The 19,187-nt window shown below is 41.6% G+C and overlaps 1 protein-coding gene across 3 annotated transcripts in view; it reads left to right on the forward strand.

The window, feature by feature from the left end:
* The window catches only part of NCOA6 (nuclear receptor coactivator 6), a 76,174-nt gene that overhangs the window by 56,180 nt on the left and 807 nt on the right, over positions 1–19,187 (forward strand). For 2 of the 3 annotated variants that reach the window (XM_030533511.1, XM_030533513.1), the window contains exons 14-15: positions 1,300–1,336; positions 14,193–14,365. In XM_030533511.1, the coding sequence (XP_030389371.1) occupies positions 1,300–1,336; positions 14,193–14,365 (210 nt within the window). The remainder of the gene's footprint in view (positions 1–1,299; positions 1,337–14,192; positions 14,366–19,187) is intronic. The other variant, XM_030533512.1, reaches the window with a different exon arrangement.

Consider the following 19,187-nt stretch of genomic DNA (forward strand, 5'->3'; position numbering starts at 1 on the left):
CCAAACTGTCGTGTTTGGAACACACTGTAGAAAAATTACATTTAATTAAAAAGTAAACAGGCATTGTTAAAGCGTTTGTAAAGGAAAAAAATGTCAGTGCTTTGTGCAACAGTGGCTAAGAAAAGTGAATTTTTTTTTTAGGATATTTCAGGATGGAGTGGAGAATAATACTGAAAATATATTAAATTATAACACTATTCTATCAATCAGTGGCATGTCCTTGTCTGGAATACTGTGTTCAGATCTGGGCACCCTGTCTCAATGATGACTTAGCCAAAAAAGATGGGATTCAGAGACTGGCAACAAGAAGATTAGAGATCTGGAAAAAATCTCATTAAATGGGACTGGTTACCATAGAGAGGAGACATACAAGGGGAGCACATGCAAAAGTTTTACAAAGTAATGAATGGTATGAAGAAGGCAGACCAGCAACTTCTAGTAATCCTTTCTCATAATGTAAGAACAAGGGGACATTCAATAAAATTGAAAGATGTCAAGTTTAAAATTGAAAAAAGGAAATACTTTTTCATACAATACACAACAAGACTGTGAAACTCATAGCTATAAGCTATCTTTGAGGCCAGGAGCTTAGCAAGACTCAAAAAAGGATTGTACGGTTATATTAAGAATATCCTGACTTATACTTTCAAGATTTAAAAAAGAAACCCCTTTGGAAGGGATATAAGCCTTCATGCCTCGTGGCATAAGGCAAAGACTGACTCAAATGAAGGTTAAGAGAAACCTTTCCCTGTGAGCAGGCTATTCTACAGTTTCCTTCTGCGGGGTTTCTTGTACCTTTCTCTGATGTAGTTGGTGATGGCCACTGTCAGAGACGTGATACTGGGCTAGCTGGACCACTGGTCTGATCCAGTATGGCATTTCCTACCTATACGGTTGTTTAGTTTGAGAGTAACAATTGTCTTGTAGAGTAGGGAAGTTATTTTACCAACCCAGTTTAGGGTAAGTGATCTGAGATGAATAATGGTGCCTGAAGGGTTGCATTTATTTTGAGGCAAAGAGTGGGATCAAGTTATACTAATGAGAAAAAAATTATACTGTACGTTACACGGAGAATATTTAAAACGAAGTCTAGGTTTCTTAAAATATAGATGTGCCTGTGTATATTTCTGCTGTGTTTTAACATTACCATGAAATGTTGTGAGAGAATCCTACAGTGTATTTCATAGTTTCCCCCTAAAGCCTGTATTACAGGTAGCAGTCACATATCTTCCAGATATCTGATTTTTAATATGTATATATTTCCGCAGCAGGTTAGAAATATATCTTTTTCTCTTGCAGAACTTGAAGCAAATGCTGCAGTAGTTGCTGGCCAGAGGTAAGTAGATAGTCATTATAGATTCAGGATGAATGTAGCTCTCTTTGGAAGGCGTCTGTTTCTCTTTGACTTTTTCTTTATCATACAACTTTCAAGAAATTCTTTATTGCCACAGCCTCTTTATTCTCCTTGGCCACACATCTTTTTTCTCTGTTGAAGAGACTGGTTAGCCCATGTGTTATTAAAGTAGGATACTATTGCATTAAGACTCCCAAATGTGTCCCTACACTTCTGGACAGCATTCCCTTATATACCTGTAGGTTCTGCTCTGTGAGGATCCTTGTATGGTTCCAATGGTCACTGCTTTCCAAAAAATTCCAGATCAGCAGCATTGTTGGTGTGTATTTCCCAAAAGTGGGGATCTGCAGAGGCAATTTTGAAAGTAGTTTATATACCTTAGCATTATTAATCAACTCTTCTTCAAGTGATGGTCTCTGTTATATTTCACTGAGGGTTTACGCATATGCACCATACATCCTGAGAATGTAAAAGTAGTAGTGTCCGTTGGTCTGCGCATGCACCCTGACTCGACTCATAGTTTCGTCCAAGATGATAAAGGGCGGGGTGGACCGATCGCATCTCCAGTTCCCTCTCACCACTGCGTGGTCCAGTTCAGAATGATTGGTGTCCATTTGCTTGTGACGCACTCCCTCAAACAAACTTGTGTATCACGTTGTCAGATCAGTCCATCAGCCCTCACAGAGAGAGGGCACCCCGATCACAACATGTCATTCGTGTTGTTCTAGCCATTCCCTCAGCCACCCGCTGGCCAGGCTGTCAGTGGTACTGGATGGCCGATCGGCATAGTGAATCGCAGCCCAGAACTCCAGAGTTCAAGCAATCCCCCAGCCTCCCAAGTATCTGGGATTATAGGCACATGCCACCGTGCCCGGTAACTTGTATATAGTTAGTTTTTATCAATGTATTGATAAAATTAATTTATTGTTTTTAGGTAGTTTCTAGTCGTTTTGGAGTAGAATAGCTAGTTTGGGGGCCTGTTTTTTGTGTCTCTCAAACCACAGATACTGTACTGTGCCGCAGCCTTTAAAATCTGTGCCTCCTGCCCACATTCTTTCTCGGTCAGTTACAAATATCAACACTGCCGCTTCTGCTTGGGAGAAGGCCAGGTGCAGTATCTATCAGTCCTTCCTCAACCGTACTCAAGAAGGGTTGGACTCTCTGCCTCAGGAAACATCTCATGGAGGTTGCTATGAGACCTCCTTCAGATGCAGGCCAGGGAATCCCTTCTGTACGTCAGCCTGAACCAGAACTTTGTATATGGTTGCTATCATTTATTCTGCTGAAAACTGATATTGGCAGAGTCTTGTAGAACATACATGGACAGGTGCTGGCTAATGTATTCAGTAACTCAGGTGGTTAAACATCAGGATGAAGTATGATTTTCATGATAGTACTGGTCTATTGATGTTTTGGGCCACACTGTTTAATAGTGGGAACCTTAAATTGACTATAGGAGTATCTAATGATAGAAATATTGCTAGACTTTTGACACAGAGAACATAGTTATGCTAAGACTACTGATCATATTTTTCATGCTCTTCTAAATGCAACAGAATAGATGATAAACCTTGCCCACATTGGGCCCATTGGGATAGTGGGGAGTACCAAGTTCTAAATGGGGGCTAACACTATAAACCTCTGCAGGCTCTGGGGCTGCCCCTGGCCAGGAGGGGGGAACCAGAGCTGCCTTCGGCCGTCGGAGCACCCTCCCTGAATCCTCCTTAGGTGTAGTCCTCCTTGAAGGCCAAAAAAAGAAGAGTTCCTGGGGCTGTTGCTGAGTTAATTATTTAAAATAAACAATCTTGTTGCATGCACTGGGCTCTCACTGTAATTTCATAGTTAAATTTGGAGATTGCCTACCATTATAATCTCCCTTTAGCTTCAGCAAAGCTAAACTGAAATTTCATGAGTGAGTGAGTCTTCTAGTGCTGAATTTTTTCTGATAAAATGAGGGCTCACAACATGAGGTTACCACACTTGAACATTTTCATACCTCTGACACATTATGTGACTCCAAAGTGTCTGGGAACTCCAAATATGTTTGTCTGTCTTATTCATAGATTCCAAGGCCACAAGGGACCATAGTGATTATCGAGTCTGGCCTCCTGTATAATTCAGGCTAGATAATTTCCCCAAAATAATTCCTACAGCATCTCTTTTAGAAAAACATCCAGTCTTGATTTAAAAATTGCCAGTGATGAAGAATGCACCACCACCCGTAGTACATTGTTTCAATGACATATTATCCTCACTATTAAAAATTTACACCTTATTTCTGGTGTGAATTTGTCCACCTTCAACTTCCAACCATTGGATCATGTCAGAACTTTCTCTGCTAGATTGAAGAGCCCACTATCAAATATTTGTTCACCGTGTAGGTACTTGCAGACTGTAATCAAAGTCACCCCTTAACCTTTTCTTCGTTAAGCTAAATAAATTGATCTCCTTGGGTCTATCACTATAAATAGGGCCCTACCAAATTCACAGTCCATTTTGGTCAATTTCATGGTTATAGAATTTTAAATATAATACATTTCATGATTTCAGCTCTTTAAATCTGAAATTTCATGGTGTTGTAATTGTAGGGGTCCTGACCCAAAAAGGAGTAGTGGGTGGTCGCAAGGTTATTGTAGGAGAGGGTTGCAGTACTGCTACCCTTAGTTTTGTGCTGCTGCTGGTGGCGGCACTGCCTTCAGAGCTGGGCAGCTGGAGAGTGGTGACTGCTGGCTGAGATCCCAGCTCTGAAGTCAGAGCTGCCGCTAGCAGCAGTGCAGAAGTAAGGATGGCACGGTATGGTATTGCCACCCTTACTTCTGCCCTGCTGCCTGCAGAGCTGGGCCCTCAGTTAGCAGCCACCCAGGTCTGAAGTCAGCAGTATAGTAGTACGAGTGGCATGGTATTGTATTGCCACACGTATTTCTGCACTGCTGCTGGCGGGGCACTGCCTTCAGAGCTGGGTGCCCGGACAAGAGCTGCTGCTCTCTGGCCACCCAGCTCTGAAGGCAGTGCAGAAGTAAAGGTGGCAATACTGCAACCCCCTTAAAATAAACTTGCAACCCCTCTGCAACTCCGTTTTGGAACAGGACCCCCAGTTTGAGAAACACTGGTCTCCCCCCACGAAATCTGTATAGTATAGGGTAAAAGTACACAAAAGACCAGATTTCATGGTCCGTGACACATTTTCATGGCTATGAATTTGGCAGGTCCCTAACTGTAAACCATGTTTTCTAAGTTTTTAATCTTTCTCCTGGCTCTTCTCTGAATTTTCTTCAATTTATCAACATCCTTCTTGAATTGTGGACACCAGAACTGGACACAGTATTCCAGCAGCAGTTACACCATTGCTAAATAGAGAGATAAAATAACCTCTTTATTCCTACTCGAGCTTCCCCATGTATGCATCCAAAGATCGCAGTACCCTTTGGCCCGTAGATCGCATTGAGAGCTCATGGTCAGCTGATTATCAGCCACAGCCCCCACATCTTTTTCAGAGTCAGTGATTCTCAGGGTAGAGTCCTCTGTCCTGTAAGTATGGGCACATTCTTTGTTCCTAGATGTATATTGTGACAAGAGTCCTGCACTTATTGGTGGATTTGCTCACCTCAGTGATCTTCCCCTCTGGTGGAACTCACAGTCTGGGTCAACTCCCCCTGTGTCTGATCAGGAGTTGGGAGGTTTGAGGGGAATCCAGGCTCACCCTCTACTCTGGGTTCCAGCCCAGGGCACTGTGGATTGCAGCTGTCTATATAGCCTCTTGTAACAGCTGTATGACAGCTACAACTCCCTGGGCTACTTCCCCATGGCCTACTCCAAACACCTTCTTTATCCTCACCATAGGACTCATAGACTCTAGGACTGGAAGGGACCTCGAGAGGTCATCGAGTCCAGTCCCCTGCCCTCATGGCAGGACCAAATACTGCCTAGACCATCCCTGATAGACATTTATCTAACCTACTCTTAAATATCTCCAGCGATGGAGATTCCACAACTTCCCTAGGCAATCTATTCCAGTGTTTAACTACCCTGACAGTTAGGAACTTTTTCCTAATGTCCAACCTAAATCTCCCTTGCTGCAGTTTAAGCCCATTGCTTCTTATTCTATCATTGGAGGCTAAGGTGAACAAGTTTTCTCCCTCCTCCTGATGACACCCTTTTAGATACCTGAAAACTGCTATCATGTCCCCTCTCAGTCTTCTCTTTTCCAAACTAAACAAACCCAATTCCTTCAGCCTTCCTTCATAGGTCATGTTCTCAAGACCTTTAATCATTCTTGTTGCTCTTCTCTGGACCCTCTCCAATTTCTCCACATCTTTCTTGAAATGCGGTGCCCAGAACTGGACACAATACTCCAGTTGAGGCCTAACCAGTGCAGAGTAAAGCGGAAGAATGACTTCTCGTGTCTTGTTTACAACACACCTGTTAATGCATCCCAGAATCATGTTTGCTTTTTTTGCAACAGTATCACACTGTTGACTCATATTAAGCTTGTGGTCCACTATGACCCCTAGATCTCTTTCTGCCATACTCCTTCCTAGACAGTCTCTTCCCATTCTGTATGTGTGAAACTGATTGTTCCTTCCTAAGTGGAGCACTTTGCATTTATCTTTATTGAACTTCATCCTGTTTACCTCAGACCATTTCTCCAACTTGTCCAGATCATTTTGAATTTTGACCCTGTCCTCCAAAGCAGTTGCAATCCCTCCCAGTTTGGTATCGTCCGCAAACTTAATAAGCGTACTTTCTATGCCAACATCTAAATCGTTGATGAAGATATTGAACAGAACCGGTCCCAAAACAGACCCCTGCGGAACCCCACTTGTTATACCTTTCCAGCAGGATTGGGAGCCATTAACAACTACTCTCTGAGTACGGTTATCCAGCCAGTTATGCACCCACCTTATAGTAGCCCCATCTAAATTGTACTTTCCTAGCTTATCTATAAGAATATCATGCGAGACTGTATCAAATGCCTTACTAAAGTCTAGGTATATCACATCCACCGCTTCTCCCTTATCCACAAGGCTCGTTATCCTATCAAACAACGCTATCAGATTAGTTTGACACGATTTGTTCTTTACAAATCCATGCTGGCTATTCTCTATCACCTTACCACCTTCCAAGTGTTTGCAGATGATTTCTTTGATTACCTGCTCCATTATCTTCCCTGGCACAGAAGTTAAACTAACTGGTCTGTAGTTTCCTGGGTTGTTTTTATTTCCCTTTTTATAGATGGGCACTATATTTGCCCCCTTCCAGTCTTCTGGAATCTCCCCCGTCTCCCCTGATTTCCCAAAGATAATAGCTAGAGGCTCAGATACCTCTTCCATTAACTCCTTGAGTATTCTAGGATGCATTTCATCAGGCCCTGGTGACTTGCAGGCATCTAACTTTTCTAAGTGATTTTTTACTTGCTCTTTCCTTATTTTCTCTTCTAAACCTACCCTCTTCCCGTAAGCATTCACTATACTAGACATTCCTTCAGACTTCTCAGTGAAGACCGAAACAAAGAAGTCATTAAGCATCTCTGCCATTTCCAAGTCTCCTGTTACTGTTACCCGCTCCTCATTGAGCAGTGGGCCTACCCTGTCCTTAGTCTTCCTCTTGCTTCTAATGTATTGATAAAAAGTCTTCTTGTTTCCCTTTATTCCCATAGCTAGTTTGAGTTCATTTTGTGCCTTTGCTTTTCTAATCTTGCCTCTGCATTCCTGTGTTATTTTCCTATATTCATCCTTCGTGATCTAGTTTCCATTTTTTATATGACGCCTTTTTATTTTGTAGGTCATGCAAGATCTCAAGGGTAAGCCAAGGTGGTCTTTTGCCACATTTTCTATCTTTCCTAACCATCGGAATAACTTGCTTTTGGGCCCTTAATAGCGTCCCTTTGAAAAACTGCCAACTTTCCTCAGTTGTTTTTCCCCTCAGTCTTAATTCCCATGGGACCTTGCCTATCAGCTCTCTGAGCTTACCAAAATCCGCCTTCCTGAAATCCATTGTCTCTATTCGGCTGTACTCCCTTCTACCTTTCCTTAGAATTGCAAATTCTATGATTTCATGATCACTTTCACCCAAGCTTCCTTCTACTTTCAAATTCTCAACAAGTTCCTCCCTATTGGTTAAAATCAAGTCTAGAACAGCTTCCCCCCTAGTAGCTTTTTCAACTTTCTGAAATAAAAAGTTGTCTGCAATGCAGTCCAGGAACTTATTGGATAGTCTGTGCCCCGCGGTGTTATTTTCCCAACATATATCTGGATAGTTGAAGTCCCCCATCACCACCAAATCTTGGGCTTTGGATGATTTTGTTAGTTGTTTGAAAAAAACCTCATCCACCTCTTCCGCCTGATTAGGTGGCCTGTAGTAGACTCCCAGCATGACATCACCTGTGTTTTTTACCCCTTTTAGCCTAACCCAGAGACTCTCCACACTTCCGTCTCCTATGTCCATCTCCACCTCAGTCCAAATGTGTACATTTTTAATATATAAGGCAACACCTCCTCCCTTTTTCCCCTGTCTATCCTTCCTGAGCAAACTATACCCATCCACACCAACATTCCAGTCGTGTGTATTATTCCACCAAGTTTCAGTAATGCCAACAATGTCATAGTTGTATTTATTTATTAGCACTTCCAGTTCTTCCTGCTTATTACCCATACTTCTTGCATTTGTATAAAGGCATCTAAGATACTGGTTTGATCTTGCCTCCCAGCTTTGCCCTGACCCTCCTTCCTCTCTGCCATTATAGCCCGTGCTCCCTCCTATTTCCAACCCATCTCCCAGGTCTTGTTCCCCACTTACCTGTGGGCTTTGCTCACCTGTCCCCGTCGAACCTAGTTTAAAGCCCTCCTTACTCCTGGTGTCTGATAATGCTTGTACTTTTGTCTTCCAGCAGCACACCCTCTCACTCTCAGCTCCTTGCACCTCTTGCTCCCAGCTCCTCACATGCGCACCTCACTGACTAACTGGGAAGCTTTTAACTAGTTCCAGCCAGCCCTTGATTGGCTTCAAGTGTCCCAATCAATATTACTATCTCCACTGCCTTCTAGAAAGATCTTAATTGACCCGAGGTGTCTTGATTAACCTGAAGCCACTGCCATTTGGTTACCATGATACCAGGGAGGAGTTTAACCTGGGGCTAACGTGCCTGTTCCTCACTACTTTACTGCAGCCATCTGTCCTTGCCTCATCACAATATGTTTACATATAACCCTATTAAAACACATACTGTTTGCTTGTGCCCGGCTTACCAAGCAATCCAGATTGCTCAGTGACCTGTCCTCGTTATTATTTTTCTATTCCCACAGTCTTTGTGTCAGCTGCAACTTTATCAGGGATGATTTTGTTAATAGCGTAGGACCAAGAACCAGTCCCTGCTGGAACCCGGTAGAAACACACTTGTTAGATGATGATTCCCTGTTTACAATTGCTTTTTGAGCCCTATCAGTTAGCCAGCTTTTAATCCAGTAGTTCTCAAACTTCTGTTTGGTGACCCCTTTTACACAGCAAGCCTCTGACTGCTACCCCCCCTTATAAATTAAAAACATATTCTTTAAATTATTAACACTTATAAATCCTGGAGGTAAAGCAGGCTCTGTGGGTGGAGGCTGACAGCTTGTGACCCCCCACGTAAAATTTTGAGAACCCCTGCTTTAATCCATAATGTGTGAGGTGTTAATTTTATATTGTTCTAGTTTGTTAATCAAAATGTCATGTGGTATCAAGTCAAATGCCTTACAGAAGTCTAAGCATATTACATCAACACTATTACCTTTATCAACCAAACTTGTAATCTCATCAAGAAAAGATACAAAGTTAGTTTGACAGAATCTGTTTTCCAAAACTCATGTTGACTGGCATTAATTATGTTACTTTCTTTAGTTCTTCATTAATTGACTACATCACTGTGACAGTTCTTAGATTGAGTCATCTCATTACTCCTGCCTCCAGCAAGAGGGAGTCCTACTTATGCTTAGCTGGATATCAGCTCCCTGACACAATCAGCCTGTCAGCCACACAAGCATAGTTGTAGTTTGACTGCTATATTTGGGGGGGCAATGTGTGCATGTGCATGCTTGTGCTGAAGCCAGTTCCCTTGGTTCACTCTCTCTCCCCCCTCTCACCCTCCCCATCCCGGAGTGGTACCTTGGCTGCTGGTGCTGGGGAGAGATGGGCCAGCTTAATGGGGGATCCCCAGCTGCTGCTGCTGCTGCTGCTCTGGTGACCTGAACGTGGGAGCTGTGGTCACTCCAGCACCAGCTGCTGAAACGATGCTGCTGCTCTTGTGCTTCCCAATGCTGCTGTAGCTGCCTTCCTGCCCCATCACCTCCACATTGCTCTCCCCACTGTCCCCTACCCTTATCCCCCTCGCCCCAGTGCCCCATCCCTCATCCCCCTTCTCTTCCCTCTTCCTTTTCCACTGCCTCTTTCCATCTTCCCTCATTATCTTGCCTGGGATCGATGTCAGAATGACAGGCCTATAATTACCCATCTCATCTTGTTTTGCCATTTTAAAATATTCTGTAGATTTTTAAATACTCTTTCTTTCAGTCTTCTGGAACTTCCTCAGTGTTCCAAGACTTATTGAAAATGAGCTTTAACAGTCTAGTGAACTCCTCAGCCAGCTCTTGTAAAAGTCTTGGATGCAAGTTATCTGGACCAGCTGATTTAAAAATGTCTGACTTTAGTAGTAGCTGTTGAACATCCTCCTGAGATACTAGTGAAATGGAAAGTGTGTTATATGATATGATTACATCATCTGTTTTTCCCCAAATACAGAACAGAATTTTTATTGGACAATTCCACTTCTTCTGCATTATTATTGATAGTTCTATCATTTTCATCTAGTAATGGACCAATACCTTTGTTAGGTTTTTTTTTGTTCCTAATATACTTTAAAAAAAAACAAACAGCCCCTTCTTATTGTTCTTCACTCTACTGGCCATAGAGTTCTCCTTGTGTCCCTTATGATTTGTCTACAGTTCCTACATTCTGATTTATATTCATTACTATCTACTTCCCCTTTCTTTCATTTGTTATATATTATTGTTGTTTTAAAAAAAATTTATAGGTGCCTTCACTTCCTCTTTAAACTAGATCTTTTTTTTAACCAATACAGCTTGCTTCCTCGATTGTGGCTCTTTGGGCATGTAGTAAAGTTTTCTTAAACAATTACAAATTATCAGTCACATGTTTCTGATTTATATTTTTCCTCCCAGATGATTTGTCTCATAATTGTTTTCAGCTTGTAATATTGGCACCAACTATATATGCTACTAGTCTGGACTTCATTCTGTTTGCACATTATAAATGTGATCAAGTCATGATTACCTGTACATAAGCAACCATTAATTTTTAATTCTGTGATCAGTTCTCCCTCATCAGTTAGGACAAGATCTAATATAAAATTTCCCCTGTGTTGGATGCCACACTTTGAGTTAGGAAATGGTCATCTGTAATATTTAGAAATTCTAAGGATGTTTGAGTACTGGCAGCATGAGACCTCCAACACGTGTTACTCAAATTGAAGTTGCCCATGATCACACACCTTTTTCCCCCCTAACATTATAGATAGGTGCAAAGAAGCTGGTCCTCCTGTTCTCTTGTGTGATTTGGTGGTCTATAACTGACACCAATACCCCATCTTGTGCTTTATCTTCTAGGACATTGATCATTCAAGATAACTTTCTTCTGAGTTATCAGTGACTTGGAAACAAGTAATTCCTTTTTTGGCAGAGCGTGTCATTTTATGAATCCCTCTGAAGTTTTCTGCAAGTCAGTTTTTATGTAGTTAAGGAATCCTCTCAAGCTGAATGTGGACTTTCAGAACTGCGCATAAGTATCATGCACATTAGGAGAGCCCTGCTTCATGCAAAGTACTAAAGGTCATAAACAATTCAGGAAAGGTGGTCTCTGGCTGTTGTGGATTTCCTAATCCCTGTAAAAACAGCTAGGGCAGTGGCTCTAGTGGCACCTTCAAATGTCACACCGTCTTGTGCATTAATCATAGGTATGGAGAGTCAGACCTCCAGTTCCATTTCCACCTCTGCCAGTGACTGGATGTCATACTTACAGACATTTACAAATGTTATTTGGGTAGGCCTCACAACACCCCTCTGAAATAGATAATTACATTATCTTTATTTTACTAATAACATATGGGAAAACAGAGGCTAAGGGACCTACATGTGGAATGCTAATCTGATGGATTAGGCCAAAGTGCAATGTTTCTCAATCTTTTTGTGCTGGTAACCTGCTTTGGACTTTAAAAAAAAAAAATCGTGACTCCCCTAGAAAATATTGCGACAGCCTACCTTAAGATCAGGGATTCAGGCTTCGGCCCCCAAGACCAGCTCTAGGCACCAGCAAACCAAGCATGGGGTTTGTTTTGGCAGTTGCTCTCTCGGAGGTGTGTTTTGTTTTTTGTTTGTTTTTTTTTGCTTGGGGTGGCAAAAAACCTAGCGCTGACCCTGTCGGCTCCCCATGTCTCAAGGCACAGGGCTTCAGCCCCACTGTGACTTGCAAGCACAGGGCTCAGGGCTTCAGCCCCCCATGAAACATGTAAATTGGCTTTGCAGAGCCCCCTCTGGTGTGGGGCCCCAGGCAGTTTCCCTGCTTCGTACCCCTTAATGCTGGCCCTGCTTGCAACCCCCTAAATCCCTCCAGTGACCCCACAAGGGGTTGCAACCCACATGTTAAAAAACACTGATCTAGTGGGTTAGATATGAGATCTGGAGAGCTGGGATCGAAGCCTGATGTTGACACTTGTTTTATGTCTTAGGCAAGTCATTTAGTTTTTCTGTGCCTCTGTATTCCCATATGTAAAATGGGGATAGTTATTTGCCTACCTGGTTACCTGCTCTCTGCCCTTCCATGCTTGCCAATGTTCTGTGCCTTTTTGTCTTTGTAACTTGGCTGTTGAATTCCTTAGCTTTCAGACATCAGCTATTAAAACTACAAACTGGTATAAGTTTTCTCTCTTAAAATGAAGATTTCCTCTTAGAAGTGACTATGTAAAAATAGAACCTTTGTACTCTATAGGTCTCCTCTGTGTGTTTTTTCAGACTCAGGACTGCTGACTAAAATACATTTTTATTCTTGTTAGTCCTGCAGAGACGTCCCATGAAGAGGGCACGAAGTGAATTCTGTTCCTTCTTGAGTGTTATCAACAGAGAGTTGTTTAATTGGTTCCACTTAGTTACGTTGTGAACCCACAGAAGCCAATAGGGTTGTATAAATGTCACTGAGGGCTTCATTTGGCCTGTTGAAATTTACTGATGAGACAAGGTGAGTGAGGTAATATCTTTTATTGGACCAACTTCTGTTGGTGAAAGAAACAAGCTTTTGAGCTATACAGAGCTCTTCCTCAGGTCTGGAAAAGGCAACTCAGAGTGGCACAGCTAATCACAAGATTGAACAGATAGTTTAGCATGAGTAGTTAGCCCATATTCTAAAGGTGAAGTGGCTTGTTAATGCCCCTGTAGTCATAGGACAAAAAGAGGGGTTAGTGGGTTACAGATTGTTGTAATAAGCCATAAATCCAGCATCTTTATTAAAGTCAGGATTTTGTGTCTAGCATCAGGTTCCCCTTTTGAAAGTGTTCTGCAGGTTTCCTTTGAGGATGAGGACTAATAGGTCAGACACAGAGTGATCGCTCTGTGAAAAGTGTTCACCCACAGGCGATATGGGGTTTTTTTCATGTCTTTTTAAATTTTTCTCTGTGAGCTCATTCAAGAGCCTAGTGATTGTCTGGTTTCACCCACATAGTCGTTGTTGGGGCATTTAGTGCACTGGATGAGGTACACAGTAGCATGTGTAGGATCCATGGATCTTGAAAGGTGTGTTGTGGGGGATGTTGATCATTGTAGCAGTGGAGAGATGTCTGCAGGTTTTGCATCTGTTCTGCTGGGGTCTGATCTTGGTCTTAATAAAGACACTGGATTTATGGATTATGACACCAATCTGTAACCCACTGCCCTTTTATCCGATGACTACAGGGGTGTTAACGGGGCACTTCTTCTTGAATGATCCTTTAGAAATACGTGCTGAACTATCTGTTTAACCTTGTATTTAGCTATGGCACCTTTCCCAGACCTGAGAGAGAGCTCTGAGTAGCTCAAAAGCTTGTCTATCTCACGAACAGAAATTGGTCCAATAAAAGGTATTACCTCAACCACCTTCTCTTTAATATCCTGTAGCCAACTCTACTGCAAAAACCGTGCATACAACAGTGAAATTTACTAGTGTCTGCGTATGAGAAGAATATAACTTAGCTTAAGTCCCAGAGCACAAGATGAATTTGCAAGGCTGGTAGAAATGAGTAAACAGTTTTAAATGTAATCAAATCTAAACACCTGCTAATATGGTGTGAGAGAAAATAAATGTGAAGCCCCACAGTACCATTGTAGAATAACTTTTCATGGCAAAACTGCACTTCGTTATTAATTCTTGTAAAGCATTAAACTCACCTTAATAAAGCCTGTTTTGGTCTGGGAATAAATCATTTAGAAAGATTAGCGAAGCAACTCATAGTTGTACAAAATTGTTGACAACAGTCCCTTCTTAAAGGTTCACAGTTCTCTCTTGTGTTCATCTGTGACTTCAGTTCTGTATTTCCTTATTATAGCAGTTTCTTATGTAACCTAAGACTTTTCCTAGACTTCAGTAATGGTGATATATGCTGACCATTTAAAATATACCTAATTTCTCTGTCATTTGAATGTTGCAAATACTCTCTTCCCTTATCCCTAGCATTTCATATCTTCAGTGCTAAGGGTCTGGAACTGGTACCAGTATGCTTGTCTAATGAATTGCATTTTAAAAAAAGATTCTTGCGCTTCACCAGAAATATTTTGTCTCACTTTATTAGTAATGAGGCAAAAGAGAGTTGTGAAAAATCTAAAACTCTGAGTAGAAGAAATTCAAGAACAGAGGAATCTGCTGCTTCACAGGAAACAGTAGAGAATGGACAGCGCAAGAGGTCCTCCAGGCCGTCATCTGCCTCTAGCACGGCAAAAGGTAAAATGCACAGCCATCCTTACTGTGGAGTGGGCAGGAAGTGAAGTAGTTTCCAAAATAATAATGTTATTTGAATAAGTGCACCATGCCTATGATGTTCAGTGTATGCTCCTAACCCTAGAGTTAGTACTGATGAGTTAGAGACAGGCTGGCGTTTCAAAGTTTACATAGTTCAGTACCTGCAGTAAATCTCTTGTATGCAAATTTTCTACTGTAGTTTGTTTTCTGCAGTACTCATTAACATAGCATTCAAAAAAATCATAGTACTCTTAAAATTATAGTAGTCTTGGCAGTAATGGGCAGACATTGAAAGAAGCGTACTCAGGCAAGACAGTGACATATTTTTCCTACAGTCTGAAAGAAGTGAGAAAAAAGCTTATGTCTTCTAGTGTGTGATCTGCTTTCACAAATCCAAATGGTCTTGTTATGCTGCTCAGGCATGCTTAGAATGCTGCCTCAATTACAGTCTAAGAGTTTTGTGTGCTAGTACACAGATCCTCAGCTGTTCTGTCCAAGAACATGTGAAATCCTAAAGTTATAGATATTAACCCATGGCATCAGCAGTTGCAGGAGTGTCTTATTTCTCTAAGGGCTATCTATGGTCAGGAACAAAGTATGCAACATTTGTGTGGCACATACATGTTCACTAGTAGAATGCCTGATTCATGATGTCAGTGACTGGGACATGGGTGGTCTGGCCTGGTGATTGGTCCCTGACCTGTGACTCCAGATGCCAGAGCTGAGGATCGGAACTGGGTTACCTGGAGTGAGGCATGGCTGGGTCAAAGACAGGAGCAGGGCTGGGCACAAGCAGCAGGTACAGGAGCTATCGCAGCCATGGGTGAGTAACTGCTGAACTGCTTCTCATTTTTTCCCGTTGATTTAAGAACATCACATCCCCAAATGACAGTAGCTATGGGTAGCTTACTACAGCAACTGAAGGGGTTTTTCCATTGCTGTAATAAATCCACCCCTTTGAGAGGTCATATGCAGATCGATGGAAGAATTCTTCTGTTAGCCAAGCTGTGTCTATAGTGGGGGTCAGGTTGACCTAATGACATTGCACAGGGCCTTTTTGCAGCCCTGAGTGAGGTAGCTAGGTTGACCTGTTTTAGGTGTGGACCAGGCCATATGTTGACATAAACATTCTTCCTTCAACATAGCAGCCTCTGCACTGGGAGTTAGGTCAGCATAGCTACGTCAGTCAGGGTCTGGCTTTTTCACACCTTTGACTAGCATACGTACGTCCACCTAACTTTTAAGTGAAGACTGAGCTGAAGGAGTCAATCTTGTGTCAGTAAAGTTCTGGTAGGTTAGACTCATGTAATGATGTAGAGAGAATGTCAGGAGGATTTTTCAGCCAATACTTTAAAGATAACATATAGAACCTTACGAAATAAAACAGATTTATAATGAAATGAAATTGATCAGATTAAATTCAGCAACCTTTTCCCACACTGGGAACATTACAAATGTTTACGTTTTTACCTTCAAAGTGTTCCAGAGAGCACTTCCAGTAAATATAGAACTGAATGAGTATAAAAAATTGCATTGAAGTATCTATGTATTCTGCGGTCCCATGGCCATGAAATTCACTTTCTGTAACATCATTGTGCTCCAGAATCTCATCTTTCATTTTAAAAATTAATGGTCTTTGATGGTTTTAAAGAAGTTTGAAAATATGAACAGACTGTAGAGTGATACAGGGATGTCTTCATGAATTTGAGGGAGCCTGAAACAATAACTTTGGGAGGTGTAACCTGCGCCATTCACTATAGTAGATTAATTCTGAAACCTAAACATGACAGACAGACTATGGCATTTTAAAAACTAAAAATGTGGGAACAGCATAAAATAAATGATATTTACTATCAGAATAAACAACATGTTTGTTCCACTATTTGTTTTTCTATTAATGAAATAAAAACCTCCTTTAAAAACAAAACAAAAAAAACCCATGTATCTGAAGCTGCCGCAGAATCTAGGTCCAGCTTACCAAATTGTACACAAGGTCTTGATTTCCTTTCCCCCCATTTAGATTACTGGGCAAGTTCAGGACCAAAGACAAAAATGAAAACAAAAACCCAAGAATTTTTCAGGGGAAACCTTCTATGCCTGTCATGACTAGCTAGTGAACTGATGGAACCTGAAGAAGTTTGTAATTTGTGCATACTCCTGTCTGTTCTACCTTTTAATAGTGAATGAGAACTTTTTTTTTTAAGTGCATTTATTATTTTAAATGCTCTCAGGAATGGGTTAGGTGCCTTTCATTACAAATAAAACACAATCCATGCACTAAGAGACATACAAACTAACTTCAGACACTGTGCAGTGAGGGATAGGAGAGGTGATGCAAGTTCTCTAAACAAAATCTAGTGCATAGTAAGATGGAGTAAAAGACATTGTTGGAAGAGAGATAATTTGCTAGTTCTTGTAGGCATTTTGGAAGAAGTGGCTCTACGCAGGAAGGATTTAAATGAAGAGAGGGTTGTAGCTTTGCAGACTAGCTCATTTGTGCAATGCCCTTGCTGAAAGGCAGCAAGGTAGAAGCAGCCCAAGGACAGTTGTAGAAGTGGGCAAACTGAGTCAGTTTTACGTGATCATTACATATGTAGCGCACACTAGTTTGTAGTTTTGGGTAGTGACCGGTGTTAGAATTCCAGTAATGTTCAGAAGGCGATATACTATTGGCTCCAAAAGTGAGTGATTGAAACAGAACTCCATATAATGGTGGAAGTTTGCCATTTATTCTACCAAACACCAGAAATCCTATTTAATATAAACAGAAAACAAACCGTACAGCTAGTGTTGCTTGTGGCCAAAGGATATGAATGCTGCATGACTGCTTGGAGCTAAACTCAACTGACAGGTACTGATTTCTAGGAGCAAAAAACTCCAGTTGGTATAAATCATGCCTGTTAGTGCTGTTCACTTTTGAGTAGAGGCACTGAATAGATACTTTGAGAACTATCAGAACATGCCTGGCTGCAGCCTTTATCATTCTCGCTTTTGATTAATCAAATTTTGTAATTTTTTTATTCATGCTGACTTTAATACAGTAACATTTAATGGGCACAAGGACATACCATTGTGTGTTATAGACTCAGATTTTAAGGCCACAAGGGACCAGCATGATCATCTAGTCTGACCACCTGCAAATCGCAGGCCACAAAACCCTCCCCTACCCACTCTGGCAATAACCGCTGGCTGAGTTACTGTAGTCCTCAAATCTTGATTTAAAGGCTTCAAGTTACTGAGAATCCACCATTTACTCTAGTTCAAACTAGCCAGTGACCCGTGTCCCATCCTGCAGAGGAAGGGAAATCCCTCTGAGGTTTCTACCAGTCTGAACCGGGGGAAATTCCCTCCCAACCCCAGGTATGGCAATCAGTTGGACCCTGAGCATTTCAGCAAGATCCAAAAGGTAGAGATCTGGGAAACAATTCTCTGGCTGTTGGTTTTGCTGAAATGCCATATCTGGGGTTGAGAACGAATGAGTGGGTGAGTTTCTGTTGGGGACTCAGAGCCCTCCCCATCTAGAGTCCCATCTCTAGCCATTGGAGATATTTGCTAATAACAGTCACAAATGGGCCATATGCCATTGTAGGCAGCGTCCTCATACCATCCCCTCCATAAACTTATCAAACTCAGTCTTGAAACAAATTAGGTTTTTTGCCCCCACTACTCCCCTTGGAAGGGTGTTTTAGAACTTCACCTCTCTGATGGTCAGAAACCTTTGTCTAATTGCAAGCCTAATCTTGTTGATGGACAGTTTATAACCATGTGTTCTTGTGCCAACATTGGCCCTTAACTTAAATAACTCCTCTCCCTCCCTGGTATTTATTTCTCTGATGTATTTATAGGGAGCAAGCATATCTTCCCTCAGCCTTTGTTTTGTTAGGCTAAACAGGCCAAGTCTCCTCTTGTGAGGCAGGTTCTCCATTTCTGTGATCATTCTGGTAGCCCTTCTCTGCACCTGTTCCAGTTCGAATTCATCTTTCTTAAACATGAGAGGCCAGAATTACACACAGTATTTGGTTTTTTGCTTTGTTGCTTTGCAACACTGTTTTTCCCCGGTGGTTTTAAATTGCAGATTGTTACCGAAGGACAGTCTTCAGAAAACATTGTAAAGAGGCAGAGAATCATCACAAACTTTTACAATGTTGTATTTAGTTAAAATTGTAAGGATGTAGGTTTCCTCAGTCCTTGCTCAATATTTTTCTTACTGCTTTAAAGTGGAAATTGTGAGTACACTTGGAATGTCCTCTACTTTCGCTCTAGCTTCTGTAAGTACTTCTGTTTCCTCAGCTGAAGTGCTACAGTATTTGTAACTTGCGATGCAAGTTATTAGTGAAGCACAGTGGATTCTCCCTACAGCAGCCATACATTAAGCAAAACCAAGAGTTTCATACACAGTTGTGTTACATCAGGACTCAAGCCCTCTCTGTAGTGGGACCAATAGATTCTGTACTTAACGCACATTTCAAAAAACATTCATTTTTTTCCTATTGCACCCATCTCTGGAGTGCTTAAGCACTGCATATGTAACCGTGTAGTTGGTTCTTCAAGCCATATGAAATATTTCCTGGGTTTCTTTTTGTGGCAGAGCTTTGCAAGATGGCAGAATCATAACTAGAGCTAATACAGTAATAATATTACACAGCATCTTTCAGCCAAGGATCTTAGAGCTTTGCAAATTTTAAGCCTCTGAACATCCCTGTGAGCAGGGAAGCTGTTTGCACACATCATTGCAAGAGAAGCTAGTGAGAGTTTATTATCATTATTTATTTGGGATTGTCCTATCTGCCTAAAGGCCTCAGTC

This window comes from Gopherus evgoodei, chromosome 14 (assembly GCF_007399415.2).
Source record: "Gopherus evgoodei ecotype Sinaloan lineage chromosome 14, rGopEvg1_v1.p, whole genome shotgun sequence".
NCBI lineage: Eukaryota > Metazoa > Chordata > Testudines > Testudinidae > Gopherus > Gopherus evgoodei.